Below are 19,009 nucleotides of genomic sequence, written 5' to 3' on the forward strand. Positions count from 1 at the left end.
CAAGGTGTGCTCTCACCAGCACTGTGTACGAGGGGGACCATCACTTCCCTAGCCCTGTTGGTTGGACTACTTCTGATGCAGGCCAGGATGCCCTTGGCCTCCTTGGCCACCTGGGCACACTGCTGGCTCGTGGTCAGCCAGCTGCCAACCAGCACCCCCAGGTCCTTTTCTGCCAGGCAGCTTCCAGCCACTCTTCCCTGAGCCTTTGTCGCTGCATGGGGTGGTTGTGCAGCATGATGTGTCCTAGCCTTCAGCTGCAGCTGGTCTAAATACAGCCTTCAGTGCAGGGTGTCTGGGGATCATGGTATTTATTAAAACAGATGGATCAATCCTTATTAATTTCAATTTGTAACCAGTTTTTACTTTTTGGCCTTTGTAACTTCATGTGGGATTGAGTTCCACAGTCACGTGCTACTTGGAAATGTACTTCACAGGGATTTTGGGGGGATTTTCTTGAAATGTGAGTGCAGCTGATCTACTAGTGATATTTTGAGGACATCAATCATTCTCAGTTCATTTTCTTCATTACCTATGAGAAGCTGAAGTTGATAGGTTCCTGAAGAATTTTTGTCCTTGTAGTCTTTTCTAATGAGGAAAGAGATCCATGCCGTAGCACCTTTTTAATCTTCTCTTTATCCTTTTGGAAATGGGAAGGTCAGGACTGTATTGTAGGTAGAAAAGCACATCAGCTATATAAATGATATAACGACACTTTAGTTTTCCATGACTGGCCTAATGATTCTTATAATTGCTTGCCTTTTTGACAGCTGTTCAGGGTGTGTTTTTCAGGAAACCAACCATAATGACTCCAAAATCTTTCATGAGTGTAAATAGCTTATTTAGAGCTTATCTTTCTATAGTAATAGCAAGTGCTGTTTCTTTCCCCACATGCCTTGCTAATATTAGATTTCATCTGCTGCATTATTGCTCAGAATCATGAGCTCCATCTGCAACTCCTTGCAGTCATGTTCCGGAGTACTCTGCAAACGTTGTCACCTCCCTATCCACTGCTCTTCCCAGCTCATCGGAAGGATGTATCTTTCTGCAGAAGCTTAAGGAATTCAATAGTCATTTCACTCCACTTAGAAAACTCTTATTCCTGCTCTTTTCCCCCTGCACCCCATCCTTTATGAAGTTATGAATCCTTAAGAGGACTTCCTTCTTATCCTTTGTCACCTTAGGGTAGGATTTTTTCTTATTTTTCTTTTTAAAAGCTTTGTAAACATCCAATTATTTGCATTGGCTGGATCGCTTAACACAGACTTCCAGGTTCTTTGGACAACTTCAGGGGTTTGAGGAATGATTTCTCTCTGCAAAAACCATGACTCTTCAATGTTGTATCATGGTGGGGCTTTTGATTGTTTGTTTGGTTTTGGTGGTGGTGGTTTTGTTGTTTGTTTGTTTTTTAAACTAGTGGTGTTCTCTATAAAGACTGATGATATTTTACTGTACAGTCTTTAGAGATTACATGGAATTTAGAGAGGCAGGCTGAAATTTGTGGTTGTATTTTTTATGTCCTTTGTTTATGTGCTTACTGATTACAGCTTAAAAATAAAACATTTTTACAGTGTTTTTGGTCTGACTGTATGATGTCCCTGTATAACATTAGGCCTCTGTGTGCCTTTGTCGGGAAGTACTAAGGCCTTGCGAAAATCAGTTTTATAATCAAGCTTTTCCTCAAACTGGCAGTAGCAAGCTTCATCCACATAATTACATCTCTGTGTGTGGTTAATTCATAGTATGGATTAACGTGGTACATTCCAGTTCACCAAACAGCAGTGCATTCATTTTCTTATTTCATCTTTGTTACTTCAAATAATTCTTTGTAGTTTCTGGATTGGGAGTGATGTTTAGAGGGTTTCAGTACTGGAAATGTTCAGTAACTCAATAGCTCAAGGGCAGAACACATTTCAATAAAGTGAGAAATTTATCAGAGTGACCTCAGCAATGTTAAGAGAGTTCCAAATGTTTGCAGTGCTTTGTCATCAAACCAGTGATGTGCTAATTTATTTAAAAACAACAGCAGTGAAAAACCCTGCTTGCTTGCCATTCATTTTTGCACTACAGTACAAGGCTTCATTGAAGTTCTAACATCTAAAGTTTTGCTTCCACATCCAATAGAAGTATTAGGGTTGGCTTAACAGTATTGTAGGACATGAAGGTGATAGGGGATGCCGAAGATGTTGTATGGTCCCTGCTTTTGTCCTTTGGATGGACTTAGCCTTTTGTAACTGTATCTGGGACTAAAAATAGTTTGTGTAGGTATGTCAGACCTACTCACTTTTACTCACTGAGGGCATACTTCAGGAGCTTAATTGTTTTCCCATCTCTAATGGCTTTGTTTCTACCATTTTTTTGGTGTTTTTTTTTTTTTTTTCTTTCTGCCTGCAGTCTTCAATTAGTACCATTTAATTGTCTTTCTTAGATGCAGAAAATACAATAAGCTAATTTTTTTGTATGCAAAGATTGATACATAGAAATATATGGAAGTGAGTGTATTTTTGTGGTTGCGTATAATTAAACAAACATGCATGTAGGTACCATAATGAATACTGATAGAGCAAAGCATTAACAGCATTCCCACTTGTTTTTTTCTGTAGCAGAATATTACTGTAAGTGCTGTCTTGGGTGTGACTGTAAGTTTCCCTAGCCTGAAGGTCAGCATGTAAGCTCGGGGGAAAGATGTATAGGATTATGGTCAACCCAAATGAAGGAGCTGCACTGAAAGGATAAATTTAGCGAAGCGTGAAGTTTGTCATGTTCGGTGCACTGCACAAGATATTAACAGCAGTCTGGGAAGACTTTATCATGATGATTTGTTGTAATGAACAGGCTGCTCTCCCCTTAACCAACCTAGCAGTGGTTCACTTTAGAAGCAGGATCCTACTTTTGGCAGGTAAGAATACAGCATCCCTCATTGGAAGAAGCTTTTTTCATCTTTTTCTTGTTTTGTTTTTAATCAAGAACAAAACATCGCTGTGGCTTTTTTGGTGCTTTTAAGATTGCTTCTTGCACCTTTTGGAAACCAGGAAAAGCTGGTGCGTGGTTTTATCTTGAAGTATGTCTACAGTAATAGCTCTATAAATTGACTTTTAAAAGATGCAGAGAAAGCACTGTTGCATAACCTCATAACTGATGTAATTCAGAATTAAATACTGATGTTTTTTCATACTTATTAAGAAAATAGCCAGTGCTTCCATGACAACTTACTAAATGAACTTTTACTCCAAACTTGGAGCATGTGATACATGCTCTGTCACTTTTCCACAAAACAATAGGGAGGTAGTGTTTGGCAGACAGTTACTTTTCTGCAAAATCTTTAATAAAACCTTTGCATTAACATGAATTCACTTTCTCTTTGCTTCTTATGAAGCGCACGTACCTTGGTTGTGTATGCTTTAGGTGTTCCGGCACAAGGGCAATTTTGTGGTTAGCAAAGGCTGGCAGTACTCTCAACAGAATGAACGTATGCCCCTTAGCCAGAACTTCTGGATGTGCCTAAGTAAAATGTCGTCATTGATAGAAAATGCAACTAACTGCTTTTATGTTGTATTGCTTTTTTGGCTTACCTTGCTGCATTGGGGTCATAGAGGGCGAGGCAAAGAAGGAGAATCCAAAGCAAGGGAGCCAGAGCCCTGCAGTGTTGCCTTTGTGCTGAGGCATGACAATATTTGAGTACTTGCAGGGGGCTCTGTGGATGCAACCAAGCAGCAGTGGTGAGTTTGAGAGGAAGGCAGTCAAATGGAGACAGCAGGGATGCAGCAGCCCTGTGACTGCTGTGGGTAGGGAAGAAGATAATGGAAGCACTGAGGATCTTGTTGCAACGACAGGGACTGCTGAGCTGTCTGCGGTGTGTACAGGTCTCTCCTCATCCCCGGCAAGCCACTGAAGTGGGGCTGGGAGTGCTGCCATCACCAGCAGATCTAATGAGGTAGCTCATCTCAACCAGGGAGGAGGCAGTTCTTATTCTCAGGAATGTCAGGAGGCCAAGAGGAGTAAATCAGGTCAAATTGTGGTTGTTCATAGCAAAGACAAGAGGTTTTAGTTTGGGGCTGAGGTAAGTTTTGAGGAGAACCGCTAGGACTCTGGTGGTTGGGAGAGCAGGTGTGAGGTACTCTGCAGCTCTTCTGTTTCGCTGTGGAGACTGCTGCACAGATCATTCCTGTCCTCTTACAAAACAACTCAGAAGGCAAGTTCCCTGCACAGACATGCATGCTTTGGCATGCAGACTATTTTCTGAGACATGCTTTCTCATTTGTCTGGTCATATGTTCTGATTATATGGTGATGTGGGCACGTACTTTTTTTTTTTTTCTTTTTTTTTTTTTTTTTTCTGCAGAGACAACTGTGGAAATGATAGCAATTCATTTACTTGAGCTAGAACGAACATCTGCTGCTGCTTCCCTTCCTCTAATAAAGGAAAGGACAGATCACTTACCTTCCTTTGGGTTGCCTGTGTAAACTAATATGTCCTTTGAAATAAATAAAAAACATTCCTTCACCTCAAATTAAATGTGCAAGATAAAAGAAAATATGAGGTTTGAGTGAAGGAGTCTGTATGCAGGCACTGAGAAGTTCAGAAGTTCTCAAACACTCACATGCTGAAGCGAAATAAGAGTCAGAAGAATTAGTTTTTCCAAAGCACATGTTTCACTGGTATTCCTCATAAGCTTAAATTAGCTATCAGATGGTACTATATTTAGCAAATTTGCTTGGAGTATCATGTGTTCAAATGAATTTTTCCAGAGCAAGCTCTGCTCCTGAAAATGACCATGCATGCTTGTTAGTGGTTTTCTCTATCCCTGCCTAACACCTCTTGTCTTTTGCCAAGAATTATCTTTGCTAAAATTTGGTTTCATGGCTTTGGTCTGTGTTCTTGTAAAATAAAGATGAATACAGCATTAACTCTGACGTATGCTTCCAATTATATAACTAAACATCTGGAAAGGGAATATGACTAAATAACTTGAATGGGACTTGGATGTTTTGAAATGTAGCCAAGAAATTGCAAAAGAATGCTGCTGTCAGATTTTTTTTTTTATGAACTCTTAGCATATATAGCTGCTCTTCTACGGTAAGAGGAAAAATCTTATTGTTTTAGTTTGAAAATATTAACTTAGAACATCTACTCAGTTTATGATTAATGCTATCAGCTTTTTTTTTTTTTTTTTTTTTCCTGTAGGATTAAGTTGACTGTATTTCCTTAGAATTTTAACAGCCTTTGTGAATGGATTAGTGAACAAGTTAGCATGATCTAATATGTACAACCCCACCGCCCTTCTGGTTCCCCATTTTTCTGGCACAAGCATTTCTTTAGATAAGTTTATTTTGAATTGTGTGATTTTATTTTGTTTTTATTTTTTTATTGTTTTTATTCCATATATGCCATATACTTGAAACAACAATGTCCAGCTGTTAAGCAAAGTAGAAGAGTGTTAAATTCAGAAATCTCCAGTGATGTAGGAACTTCTGTTGGAAAAACAGCATTGCTTGAATTACTACAGATTTTGACTGCTGAGTCTTGAGTTTCTTTACAGTTAAGCATATGGTCATTTTCTGTAGTCTATTTGAAACAAACTGTAAGCAACCATCAGATCATAGGCTTGAGTGCAATAGCAGTTGGAGTGATAATAGAGCAACTATATTTTTATTTTGTAGCTGATGCTTTTTTCAAAGCTGCAGTGAGCCTTGTTCCTGAAGTGCCAAAAATGATCAGTATCGATGGAAAGATGCGACCTTCTGACGCCTTCCTCTTGGAATTCCTTTGTAACTTTTTTTCCACATTATTGGTTGTTCCGGTAAGTCACTTTGTGTGTGTGTGTGTATTTGTGTGTGTGTGCTGTATATAAATAGCACACAGCCTAGTCGACTTTCCTGTTTAAAAGTTTACTGTAGATTCTGGTTTAATTTGAAGTTCTCTCTTTATTGTACAATGAGACAAAAATGTCAAGTTCCTTGAGCATTATCTGGAGTGTGCTGCCTCACAATTTTGGCCAAAGAGCGCTGTGCGCTGAAGCCATGGGTGTATTAGCAGCTAATCTTTATTGAATCTAGTCTTCCAGATTTTCCTTTCCATGTGTCATCAAAAAATGCCTCACCACAAGTCCAGAAAATGCAGCATTGTTGGTTAAAAGATGAGGAAGAATTGTAAACTAACCTGAAAGATCTGAGATAAAACTTACATAACCAAGGTATTTTGTTGACCTTAGAGAAGGAGGAGAGGCCTCTGTCTCACAAGATTTCATTGCAATAGAAACCAAACACTTGAAGATTTTACCTCCTTCTGTTAACAACTCTAGCCCTCTCTGAGAAGATTCTGTTTTCCCTGCAAGGATTGGTTTAGTATCATGGCGTTTTATTTTATTTTTTTTTCTTGTGGCTTTTTTGTTTGTTTTAAAGTTTGAAGTAAGTTTGTTTGTTTTTTTCCCATCAAAGCAAGTAGGCCTTTCCTCCTCACAGTTTCCTCTTTTATTCTCCCTTTTCTTTGACTACATGTTCAGTGAAGCAGCATAGTGTTACTGTCTGAATCCTCATAATTAGAGAAGCTTATTCTCCTTTTTCCAGTGGAAAGGGGAATTTTCAGCAACGTGGAGGTGCTGTGTTGTTAAAGGGGAAAGGCTCATTGCCACCGCAATGTGTCAGTGTAGTCCACTGACTAGAGAAGTAAGATGTTGAAGGAAACTTGTGTCAGAACTGGATGCTCCTCTGAGAAATGACTCAGACTAGTAACAGATAGCTGGAGGAGGGAGATCCAACCTCTCAGATTCAGTAATGAAAAACTTGCAGTGAGATACCAGGCTTCAGAAATCAGTTTCCATAATTTCTCCTGTTTACTTTGCAGGGTAGACAATCACAAGAAAATATCCCTAGTGAACTGAGACTTGTCTTAGAAACGTTTGTGTCATTACACCAGCTGTGAGCTGGAAATAAGCTGGGTGCAAGTATCAAAAACTGCTTGCAAAAAAAAAAATCATGGTTTATATAAAGCAGATGTCTTTATAATTATATTCCTTTGATTCCAAGATTGTTGATTGTCTGTGACTTTGACTTCCCAGTGTAGGTGTTCTTCTAAAACTCATAATTATATGAGTAATATATGTGCTTCTGTAACTTACTGACATTATTTGAATTAAAAAAATCTACTGCGAGTGTGTAATTTTACAGGCCAAGCTGTTAAAAAGCTGATAATTCTGCACTACTCCCCCATGGATAGAAAACAAAGCATTTCAAAGTTTGTCTGTGGAGGCTGTCTAGATCAGGTTTATTATTATAGATCAAATGGTCATTTTAGAATGAAACTGGAACGTATTTTTTTATAAAAGAAATTACTGGAAGCACACTTCAGAAAAGGAGTTGTCACCTTTGATTGTATTGTAGTTTTTGCTCTTTTAGAGCTAATCTTGTGACTTTAAAATACCAAATGGCCCCTAATAATCCTCATTTTGTTTTGGGGTTCATTGGGGTTTTGTTTTTTGATTTTTTTTTTTTTTTTCTTTTCTATAGGACCACCCAGAACAAGGAGTGTTATTTCTTGTGCGAGGATTACTAAATGTGATCCAGGATTATACTTGGGAGGATAACAGCGATGACAAAGTCAGGATTTATACTAATGTTTTGCATCTGCTGTCTGCAATGACTCAAGAAACATATATCTACCATGTAGATAAAGGTAATACATGAGGGTGATCCTGGATTGTGTGTTCCACCATGCAATTTGCATTATTGCTGTACCTTGCTAATGAAGATCAGCGGTAGTAAATGTTATACAATGGATTATTCTCCTATGGAAATGGATTTAAAATAACCATGGGAGGTGGCTGCCAAGCAGATGTCTAGTCTATTATTGAAGTGAATTTGTGAAAAGTGGTTTACTTTGTTTATGGTGATGGTGATGCAAATACTTAGAAACATAAGCATTTCAAGTAGATATTAAGACTTTGTATGTATGAAGTGTTTTCTTTCAGTCTAAAGTATCAAGATTTGTATATACCACTGGTGTTTCATTTGCATTTATTAACAATGGTAGTTCTCAGAATATGATTTGACTATCTTGTTGTTTGTATTCGGTAAAACATTAACTGTTTGGCCAAGTCCTGCTGCCATTGAAGATGATGCCTAAACTCTTCTAGACTAAGGAAAGCAAGGAAAATGTGAAAATTGATTCTAGTTGTTGCTTTGCATTTGGGTCTAGTAGTCATTTTTGGACCTGGCAGCATCCAGGAATATAGGACTGGCTTTTAGCTAGGAGATTCTTTTCAGCGTTATGCTGAAAAGAATTTCCCTAAAATCAAGTAGGGAACCAAGTGGCAGTCACTTAAATAAGATTAGTTTTGTTTGCATTTCACAGAGGAGGGTCATTTTATAACTTCCAAATCTGGTCTTCTATAAATTGCTGGTGTTTTCAGTAGCAAACAAATGCATAGCTCTTTAGCCAGACTTAAGCTTCAGTTTGTCTCTGCAGTTGATTCCAATGATACGCTGTATGGTGGAGACTCCAAGTTCCTGGCTGAAATTAATAAACTGTGTGAAACAGTGATAGCACAGATCCTGGATCATCTCAAAACCCTTGGAAAGGAAGAGGTATGTCCTTAGTTTAACAGGATTTAATGTACAACTAAAATTACTTTAAAATTGAATAAACAGACCACCTTTTTGACCAGGATTGGTCTTTTAGAAAATTCTGGGAACTTTACAATGAGAGGGAATTAGTTTTACTTATTTAAAAAAGGGAATTGATCATGTAGGCAGACTTAGGGTAGAAAAATCTAATGATGCAAAAGAGATCATGTAGCGTTTATAATATGTTTTAAGATACAGACTAAAGTTAACTGCTTAACCATATGCTGTACCTGGATAGTCTGATAGAGGTGACAAATGTCAGAGGTTCTGTCCTACTGATTGTGGCAGTGTGCCAAAGAATGCAATTCTGCACAGAATGGTGTCTGCTGAGCAGCATAATGAGGTTAGTTTGTTTTAAATTATACTAGGACTCAAGGCAGTTAGTGTGGGTTATGGAAAAATGATGCTCAATGTGGCATAACTTTTTTTTTTTTTTTTCATTATGGGGGTCTTTCTGCATATAATGAGCTGAGCTCCATGTTGCAATCATTGGCCTAAGCTAGAGAATTGGAGTTGAGTGCCACAGCCATTCCTTTGATTGCTGTATAAGATCTGCTCCTTGTCCATCCTGCTTGTTTCCTCCTGGCTGTCACCTTTCTCTCTGCGTAAATAAACCATATTTTCTTGACAGCTAACAGTTTCTGAAAATGTCCAATTCTGTAACGAACAAAATGAGAATTCATTGTTAGTCTGTTACTGGGTCAAATACAATGGAAACCTCCTTTAATTTGGAAAAGCTTTGGATCCCAGACACTAGGATGAGAAGTGCAGAGGGAGGGAAAATGTGTTTATTTTTTACCCTGTTGTTAGTACAAGGTCATATTTATTCAATTTAAGAGAACGAAAAGTCTTTTGGTAGTTGATTGGATTTCTTTACTGGAGTTCAGAGGGCCTGAAGGATCAAATATAGCTTAACTGACTGGGTGTGAAAGGCAGATAACTGTTGTTTTTCAGTGTTACTGAAATCATGAGAAGTTACTGTTCTGTTAGCATATGTGTTTCTGAGATTGAGCCACTCCACAGCTTCCTAATCGCTCCTTCCAAAGTACTCTGTATTGATTGCAATCTAGCAGCTCGTAGGCTGAAATGGGAAGGTAGGAGATAATAATTTGATGGCACTTTTAAAGTACCCTGTTCGCACAGTAGCCTGTAGTGTTTACCTCTACAGAATGTATGATGCGATGCATGTTTGGAGACCACTATACTAAGTTGAGCCTTTTCATTGCTGTTACTGTCATACTTGTCTTTTCTTAAAAGACCGTAGAGATGTAAGATAAAGAAAACCTTTGCTGTAATGCCTTTACATCACTGTATGTATGACCACAGTGAGTGGCATTTTTTTCCCCAGAACAATAACAGCAAAAAAGACACATTGCTTAGGACTCTGGGTTGTATATTAGGTATTGTTTTGCTTCTGATTCCTACATGGAGTATGTAGATGAAAATGTTTGCAAGGCTTCAAATCTGTGGTTTCTGAAAGGCTTTTTTCATCTTTTAAGCTTAGTACTTTGAGCGATGAGATTCTGTATTATTTCATGGATGCATTTGTTGCATAGAAAACTGGATTTAAAGCTAAGCAGCATGGATATAGATCCTTCCCTACCTTTGTCACTGTGGTCTTGGATTTACTCCTATGTCCATCCCTATTTACCAAGGGGGAGCATTTATTTTGTTTTGTTGTGTAAAAGTCCTTGAGAGATTTCAGTAAAAAAATGCCATGTAAGAATGAATAATTCCCCGAGGAAGCTGTTGTTGCTGAAGAAATAGAGGTGACGAGAATATTGCCAAAGAGACCTCCCTTTGTGCTAAAGCAGCACCTATCATAAAATCACTGTGGCATTTGGACTGCTTTGGTGTTAGTGACCTTTTATTGTTCATCTGCTTGGCTGCTCATTTAAATGAAGAAGCCTCTGATTTCATTGGGTTTTTATTGGTTCGTTTCCTTTAAAAGCCATAAAGGAAAATAAATTTTTCTCACAATAAAATGCTTTCACCAAATGGCAATTTGGAGGAGAACAATGCATCTGATGTTAACACAGTGTGATCTTTTTGCATTATTAAAGTATCCTTCATCTACACTGCAGTGCTTGAACTAAAGTTTCACTTCTGGACAGTTCTGTAAAGTTCAAGCTGCTCCTGGTGACAAGAGTATGTATCAGTGATTCCTCTCACTACCTTATGTGGGTGGGTGGAAGGTTAATCTTAAGCTCCAGTTTCTTAGAAATGTAAATACCTGGCCTCTCGCTGCTCAGTGATAAATGTCCAGATGGAGCATGTTTTCTTCAAATGCCATTTTTGATCCAAAACATTAAGAGCAGGTGGTTGTTGCTGTGCCAGCGCCGTGTTAGGATGGCGGTCTGCCCATGTGCCATGTGATAGATACTGGACCTTTTATAGCAAGTATAGAGATGGAGCAAGAGAAAGCAATTCCTGGGTATCCTTTGGAGGCTTCTCCTTCCAACACAGCTAACTTAGGTTTATAATATGAACCTTATAAAACTTCAGTTGATTTCACATGTGTTTGAGCACTGAACAACAAGCAGAGTTGGACAGAGTTTTCCTTTGTGTGTGGGTGTGCCTTAAATTGAAAAGAGCTTGCTCTTCCTGAAGGATTGTGTGTCCTCAGCCAGGATTCTCTAAAGGTGGTTAAACATTTTGTTCCTCTTTTGGGAAGAGGGAAGCAAGAGAATTTACCTGTTGCAGTTTCCAAAAGACATTGCAGCTGGTGGAGGTGCCTGTTTTGGCATGTTTGCAGCTCATTTGCAGCTGGCTCAACAAGAAGGATGGGTGCATTGCCACGAGGAACTGTAGCTAGCTAGCACACAGCCACTCCACTTGTTTTTAATACAGCCTTGTCCACATACTGGTGGAATGTAAAGACTAGGAATAGATTGATTGGGAACATTGCCTCTGCATGCTTGTAAGATAAATGGTGGAAACCAAAATAAATCGTGATTTTGCTAATGGCCCAAAGCAGGATTACTGAGTATAGTTTTTTGGAAAGCATGGCCTAGTCCTCCGCAAGCCTCAAGTTCCACACGGAGCACAACTTTTTTTAGGTTACATTTAGAGAGAGAAATGTAGCTGATGTGAGCAGCACCGTGAACAGTGAAAGATTTAAAAATCAATTAATGACTTTGAAATAGCGATGAACCAACCATGGTGGCAGTCTAAGAGCTGGGAATAAAACATTTTAGCTTGCCTTCGCTACAAGGTGAATTACTGCCCCCTGAGCCTGCAGGGACTGCCACTTGTACTCCAGTTGAGTATTCCAGGGGGTGCTTTTGGACTTCTCTTTTAAGGATCGTATCCAAAACAAGGCACTTTTTCTTATGATCATCCTAGTGTGCTGGAAAAGTGGTGAAATAGGGGCCACACATCCTCTTGGATGGTCTGTGAGTTCCCAGGAGCAGTGTTGGTTGTTGCTGCTTTCTCTGCCCAAGTCATTATTCCCTTTTGTTATACATGAACTCGTTGCATGAGCTGCTGTTTGTGCTAGGGGCGTCATTTATCCCATGTTAGGGCAGTTGTGTAAGGCAACCTGACCTCCCTGATGCAGCTCCTGCTCTTTCCAGTGAACTAACAGATGTTACGAGGTCCCAGAGGGCTTCCCATCAGAGCTTGTAAGGAAGGGCAAGGCTGCCTGTCAAGGCTTTATTCAGGCATATCTAGATGTGGATCACAAGGATATAACCACCAGCTTCACAGTGGTGCTGGAATTAATTTCTGGCTAGATAGCCCTGGTAATCCTAGCAAACAGATGCCGTATCAGCATGGAGACTCAGCCTAGACCGATATATTTAGTACCCTGAAGCAGCTTTGCAGCCCATGCTGAGCGCTGTGCTGCCACAGATGGACTGGTACCAATTCTCTGAGCCAGTTGTTTTAAAGCTGTCCATGGGAGCAGCAGTAGACTAGATTTACCTTCCGAGGAAGCAACGAATCCAAATGCCCAAAGGCTTTTCCAACAGAAAGCTCATGGTATCCTTATGTTGGAGGTGTCTGGCACAATTCTCTGAAAGACAGGAATGTGTGTTTGTAGCACTAGCCAGCATGCCATGAAAAACAGTTACGTTGTCTGTTTTATGAAAGATTCCATTTTTATCTGATAAGCTGTATGAAATTTAGACTTTGCACTTTGGACGGGCTGGGATATGGGGGATCACGTTATGGGATGATGTATTATTTTGTTTCATAGTCATCAGCGTTATCCCGTGAGTTATGGAAAACACAGTGCCTAAAGGCTGGCAGTTCTTTTTGGTGTGGGAATTGTTAGTCCCATGGCGTGCGTTGTTGCCAAATAGCTGAGCTGTTCCTTTCTCCTTGCTGCCTGTAAATTCCTCCTGAGCTGGAGTGCCACCCGCAATTCAGTCTCTGTGAGGCCAGTGGACTCAGCAGCGTGCTGGGCTGGAGGTCGGTGCTGTGCTGCACAAACATTGCTGCTCATCGTCACCTGAAGCCTTGTCTGACTCTTGTTAGTTTGCAGACACAGGGGATTTAGTGCATACCTGCACTGCCTCCCTCTCCCTTTGCCTTGCGTTGTGTGACTGGTGACAGGATGCCAGGATCCTGTCGGTGACTTGTACCTGCCCCCAGTAAGATGAGTTAGTGTGCGTCTTGCTCTTCCAGCTTTTTTGTGTTCCTAGATCTTTTAGAAGTACACGTTTCAAATTTGTCAAAATGTCATCCTCACTTTAAAGAACGGGTGGTATGTTTGCATTCGTACTGCCTAGAAAACCTCAGTAGCTGAGAGTCGGGCTCCTTGAGTAGAGCTGCTTTTGCAACCTGCCCAATAAAGTAAGTGTCCCACTTCTTATGAGGACACAGCCCACTGCTTCCCAGGAACCTCTCTGAAGGTGACTTTCAGCAGAAGATGCACAGGCGTCAATGGGAAAAAATATAGAGGTAACACCTCATTTTGCTAATTCAGCATATATGGTGAATGTGGAAGGAGGGAGGCTGCCTTGTGAATAATGTGGCAAACACTGGACTAGCAGGCGGTGTGCAGTATCTGCTTTTCCCCCAAAGATGTTAGTCCTAAAAGAGAAATACTGTAGTAATATTTAAGCATTGACAACTGCTGCTACTCTTACTGACTTCCCAAGTGGCATTTCTGCTCTTTGTGTTACTGCTGGATGAGACTGATTGTGTTTCTCTGGCTGGTAAGGAGTGCAGTTCAACACTCCCTACTAATGGTGGTAGTTTTAGTCTGTAAACCAGATTAGGAGCTACTGGGATAGAAATTGCCAAAGTAGGTAACTGTTAAAGGAAGACCTGTTGTCTTGGTAGTTCCATGTAATTAATTTAGCGCTTAGAGAACTTCTCCTGGGGCCTTGAGCAGCTCTGGGCATTGCATGTGTGTGTGTGCACGTGTGGTTTCTGCTGTGTCAGATTTGCTCGGCACGTACTGCCGTGTGGCTCACGTACTGTATCAGCCTTCTGCTTCTTGTTTGGAGCATCCTGCGTCCTCTTTTCTTGTTAGACAGTTCTTTAATGGCACAGCGTTCTCCTTTTTCATATTTATCTGGGGGACTGATAGCTCAGTGCGTGCCATTTCTTTGATTAATAGCATCTGACCTCTCTTCTGCTGGCAGTGAGAAGTGAAATTAATTTACTTTCGGTTCCTTAGGGAAAGGGCAGAGGCTGTGTGAGTGCCTTGGTACAGTGTCAGGAGAGCACGAGTTGCAGCTATCACTCCTCTCTCCCAATCCATGCCTCGTTCTCTCTGTAGCTTTGTATCTGAGCACTGTATATTCACTACCCCTAATGTACATTTAACTGCAAGGGCCAAAGTGAAGTATTAAATTCATTAATCAAGGTGATGAGCTGACAGATCTAGCTGCTACCCTTCTGCTGTGGTTTCTGTGTAAGATGGAGCTTTGCTTTTCACAGTGGTCTTTCTTGAGCCAAAACCAAAGGACAGCTGCAGCAAAGCAGTATAAATACACACTACATCTCAGATACATCCAACAATCATTTGTCTTTCTAGCCTTTTAAAACATTTCATAGGAATGGGCAAAATCTGCAATAGGATTTTTATTACTTCTATTTTCCACTCGCTCCAATTTGGGGTGGGAGCACCTTTAAGTTTAGTGCAGAATTGTCTGTGCCTGACAACTCCCCTGCAGAGGCTGAAAGGCATGGCTCTCCTCCAGGGTAGAGCACGAGTCCTCATCAAGGTCCTTCCTCAGCAATTTTAAGGATAGTAAATGCAAATGTGGTGTAAGTACATTGGTATCATCGAAGTTTCAGTAGAAGAAAGGAGGTGGAAAATGTCTTTATTAAAAAAAATAATAATAATAGAAGGAATTGTTGAAAAAATTTGAAATTGTGTATGTCTAGTCTTAGATGTATCATGGTCTCTCTAAAAAATAAAGAACAAAAATTAAGGGAAAAAATGTGAAGTCATGCTGATCAAAGTTGGTTGGTGGGAGGGCGATTTCTACGCAACTGTGTGAAGTCCTGAATTTAAAATGTCAGAGCTACATGCTATGCTGTGCTGAAGTGGCGTGAGATATAGGAGTCTTGGATAATTTTGCAGTTAACTTAGGTTGGTTTGTGATTATTGGTTCTTGTTGTATTTTGAATGGGATGTACAAACTGCCCGTATTTCTGTGCCTGTAGTTGTTGCTGTGTATTACAGAACAGGTGTCTGCCCCTTGTACTTGTAAGTGAACTTGAAGAAATTTTGCTGGGATGACTGTATAATAATACAGGATTTTTTTAATTATTATTATAGACCCTGAAGCGACAGAGCCAGTTGGCACTTTATTTATTTAACACTATTTTAGCTCATGGAGATCTACGAAACAACAAGCTAAACCAGCTTTCAGTGAATCTCTGGAATCTTGCTCAGAAACATGGCTTTGCTGACACCAAGACTATGGTAAGGAATACTGCAGAGATTCTTTTCCAACTCCTTATTTGGGAAAAGGTTGCGCTACTTTCTTGATCTGAATAAAATATAGTATAAATCCTGATATAAATCTGAACAAACTCTTTACGACTCACTGTCATTTTTGTTTTATTTTTTAACATGCGTAAATTAGGTTAAAAAACAATATGTTTTTTTCATGCTTCTTAATGAATAAGCAACTTATCTTATTTGGAGTAGTCTACTATCTTTCTTGCATTTTAAAAACTATTTCACGTGTTAAAGAGCCTGGAATTATTGGGTGCTGCACTTTTCAGTACAGAAAACTTAAATTTCAAACAAAACAGAACATTTTTATATAGTGGAGGAACTGCATGGTATAAACCTGAAAAGTAGGCATTTTAGAGCCTTTCTTAAGGAAGATATATATGATAAGGAGTTCTGGAGTCAGAAATGGCAGCAGTTGCATATCCAGTGAAATTTAGGGAGAATCACAGGAGTGTCTATTAAAATGTCTTCACGTAGCATACATGATGGGCTCTGAAATAAGAAAAGACACACACAATCTCAAAATGCCTTTCTTTTCACACCCAGGTAAAGACGCTAGAATACATCAGGAGACGAAGCAAACAACCTGAGATGAGTCACTTTGCAGACTTGGCTCTTCGGCTTCCTCTGCAGTCCAGAACCTGATGAATGCCTCTTTTCCAAGGAGTCATATGTAAAGTGAGCATGGAGCCAAGGCTATAAATCACTGATTCTTCTGGTTTTTGACTGGAATTTGGTGTATTTTAATTCTACTCAGTGTGACAGATTTACTTGGACACAGGTAAAACTGTTCTGAGTGCAATAATTTAGTCTGAATTTGTTTCCAGATCTGCCATTATATACTCATTTTAAATCCGATTTAGTTTCAGTAAAGGGTACTTTGAACCTCTGTGGTTGCAAAAGCCTCTCCAAATCTAATCTGTTGTCATTTTAGTGACAAAGGAAGAAGATAATCTGCACGGATCAATTCACAGCCTCCAAACTTCATCCTGCTTGCAGAACAGTCTTTCTCCTGTGTAGAAAGCAGTATTTCAATATAGTAATCCTACCAAGTCATCTTTCTGCTTTGGGATGCTGCCAACATTTGTTTGGTCAGTTCCAGTAAAAGAGAAAAATGGCTGAGATGTTAGTGTTCTAATTTCTACCATACATTTTCACAGACATGTTTATGCTTTCATTTTTAGTTCAGTGGTGTTTTGTAAAATGGCGGGAATCTTTAAATGTTGTTTGCAAAGGAAAATGGAAATGTATGCAAAGTACTCCATGTTCTCCAGTACACTGTATCACGGAATAAAACAATTTGCAGCTCACCTATTTGTTCTGGGGGAGTTCCTTTGTGTATACAAATTTATCACCTTACCATTCTGTAATTTATCTGTATGTACTGCTTTTATTCCTAATAAATTTCACTCTTGCCACTTCTGTCCCATGGTAAGGAATCGTGTTGATCTTGCATCTATTGCTACTTCTGCTTAGTGGTAAGTATTTTAATGAGCTAAGTCATATATATTGAGATGTATATTTGCACAAAAATGTTTTATTTTGTTAAGGTTAAACATATAATCAATTTTGCCAGAACCATATATTCAAGGAGTTAGCAGGCTATTAATAAATAGCACCCAAAATAACTGCATTGTTCTTGTGTAGTTTTCATCTCTTCAGTGGCTACTGAAACAAGGTACATATAAAATATGCATTTTGTGTTCAGGTTGTAAGGAATTAAACTAGGACCCTTTGGTAACATAGTCTTGTACAAACTATATATATGCATGTGTATCTATACATATGCAGAGTAAAATTGCAGAAATACAAGATAATTCTGAAGTAGTATCCACTCAATAGAGAACCTTTCCGACTTGTAGTGTTCATCTTAATTACACTGGCTTTCCTTAGATAATTCTGTACAGTGGACACACACAATGATACGGCAGTACTGCATGTATTATCATGCCTCAGTTTAATTTAGCTTTCCTTCTTGCTGCAGCTGTACAAAACAACCTTCAACAGCACATGGCCAACTCTTCCTGTTGGACCTGGAAACTCTACCCACAAACTAGGTAAGTGGTATTGAACCATGAATTGTCTAAACAGCCAGGTGGGTCACACTAGAAGCAGTTGTATGGCAGAAACCGCCTTCCAGGGGCAAATGTCCTGCTACAAACCCAGTGTGGAAATTCTGTAGAATGGAAACTCTTATGGCAGGCTTACGAATGGCCCAGCTGTTCCTTTTCACCATACAGACACCAATTTCTGCCTGTTGTCTTTTGAGCACAGTATAACTTTATTTATTGATGTAAGACTGCCATGAGAAATGCTTTCAAATGTTTTACTGATGTTTTTATTGGTGCAAAAATAGCTCAATGACATCCAGAAGGCTCTAGTTATCTGGAGAAAACTCAAAACATCTAGCTTAGAAGCTAGCACCACCATTCTAATCAACTGCTTTTGGCTTACTTCCATGTGAGAGCAAAACTAATTTTAGTTAAAGCACTTCACTCACTATAGACCTGAATTTTATTCTGTATATATCAAATATGCAGGCTAGAGCAAGTTTGACTGCTTGAACAGTTATTTTTCCCCAGATACCTGTCTTGTTTTTCAAACTATGATGTTTTCACGTGCATAATGTTATCAAGAGCAAGGTGCCAGGAAGCTGAGCAACAGACTTATATGTGATATGATCCCAGAGAGGGGAAAGAAGTCCTCATCCAAAGGCAAGTCCAGGACTACCACCACCTTCAGCATCTTCACTGGTGGCAATGCAAGAAGACCAGTCACTACATATCCAAGACTGGCTCTGCAACAGAAATCCGTACGTGCTTTCCCGTCTCACTCTTCCCAAAGGAAGTCATTCCTTGAAATTTTCCTACCTGTTCCTTTATAACTACTTCTTTGCTAGGCAAGCAGTTGAGGGCCTGAATTCAGCATTTGTCTTAAATCAGAAAATACAGCCTCCACTACTTGAGGCAAAGCAGGAGCTGAAGACTAGAAAGGCTGGCTGATGCCAGTCACCCAGCTTTGAGAAGCACCAGTGCAAATCAGGCTCATGCTGTCGGAGTGGTGGTTTTAAATAACACTTTAAAGGTGATGGTTTCCTCGAAGCAAAGCCTGTTGTAGGCAGTAGTTCAGCATCTCCTTCCCAGGTACGGGAAAGAATTCATGGCAACTGTTTATGCTGGAGCCTCTGTGTGATTTTTAATTTCCCCTTAGGAGTTGCCCAAAATGCACTGGAACAAATGCTATTTTGCAAGTGTATTTTCTCCCAGGAGTCAGCTGCTTTCAGGTAGAGAGTCCAATTGAAAAGGCTATTGTGGAAGGTAAGGTTGCTTTAGAACAAGAAAATTAGCAGATTAATAGGCATGATCTTATGAAAAAGAATAGGTAACTGCAGGAAAACAGTGAGCTGGGTAACTAGAGACAATAACCTGAGCTAGGGCATAGGGGGGATCCCCTGCAAGGAGGCCACTGT

The 19,009-nt window shown here is 39.7% G+C and overlaps 1 protein-coding gene across 2 annotated transcripts in view; it reads left to right on the top strand.

Moving 5' to 3' along the window:
- The window catches only part of VPS35L (VPS35 endosomal protein sorting factor like), a 55,679-nt gene extending 38,829 nt beyond the window's left edge, over positions 1-16,850 (top strand). The window contains exons 27-32 of one of the 2 annotated variants that reach the window (XM_082772847.1): positions 5,658-5,797; positions 7,503-7,668; positions 8,461-8,579; positions 15,358-15,504; positions 16,087-16,218; positions 16,475-16,850. In XM_082772847.1, coding sequence (XP_082628973.1) covers positions 5,658-5,797; positions 7,503-7,668; positions 8,461-8,579; positions 15,358-15,504; positions 16,087-16,185 — 671 coding nt within the window. In that variant the 3' untranslated portion in view covers positions 16,186-16,218; positions 16,475-16,850. Of the gene's footprint in view, positions 1-5,657; positions 5,798-7,502; positions 7,669-8,460; positions 8,580-15,357; positions 15,505-16,086 lie in introns of both variants that reach the window. The other variant, XM_082772846.1, reaches the window with a different exon arrangement.
- Positions 16,851-19,009: the final 2,159 nt, after the last annotated feature.

The sequence above is a fragment of the Aythya marila genome (assembly GCF_965140915.1).
Source record: "Aythya marila genome assembly, chromosome: 15".
In the NCBI taxonomy this organism is placed as follows: Eukaryota; Metazoa; Chordata; class Aves; order Anseriformes; family Anatidae; genus Aythya; species Aythya marila.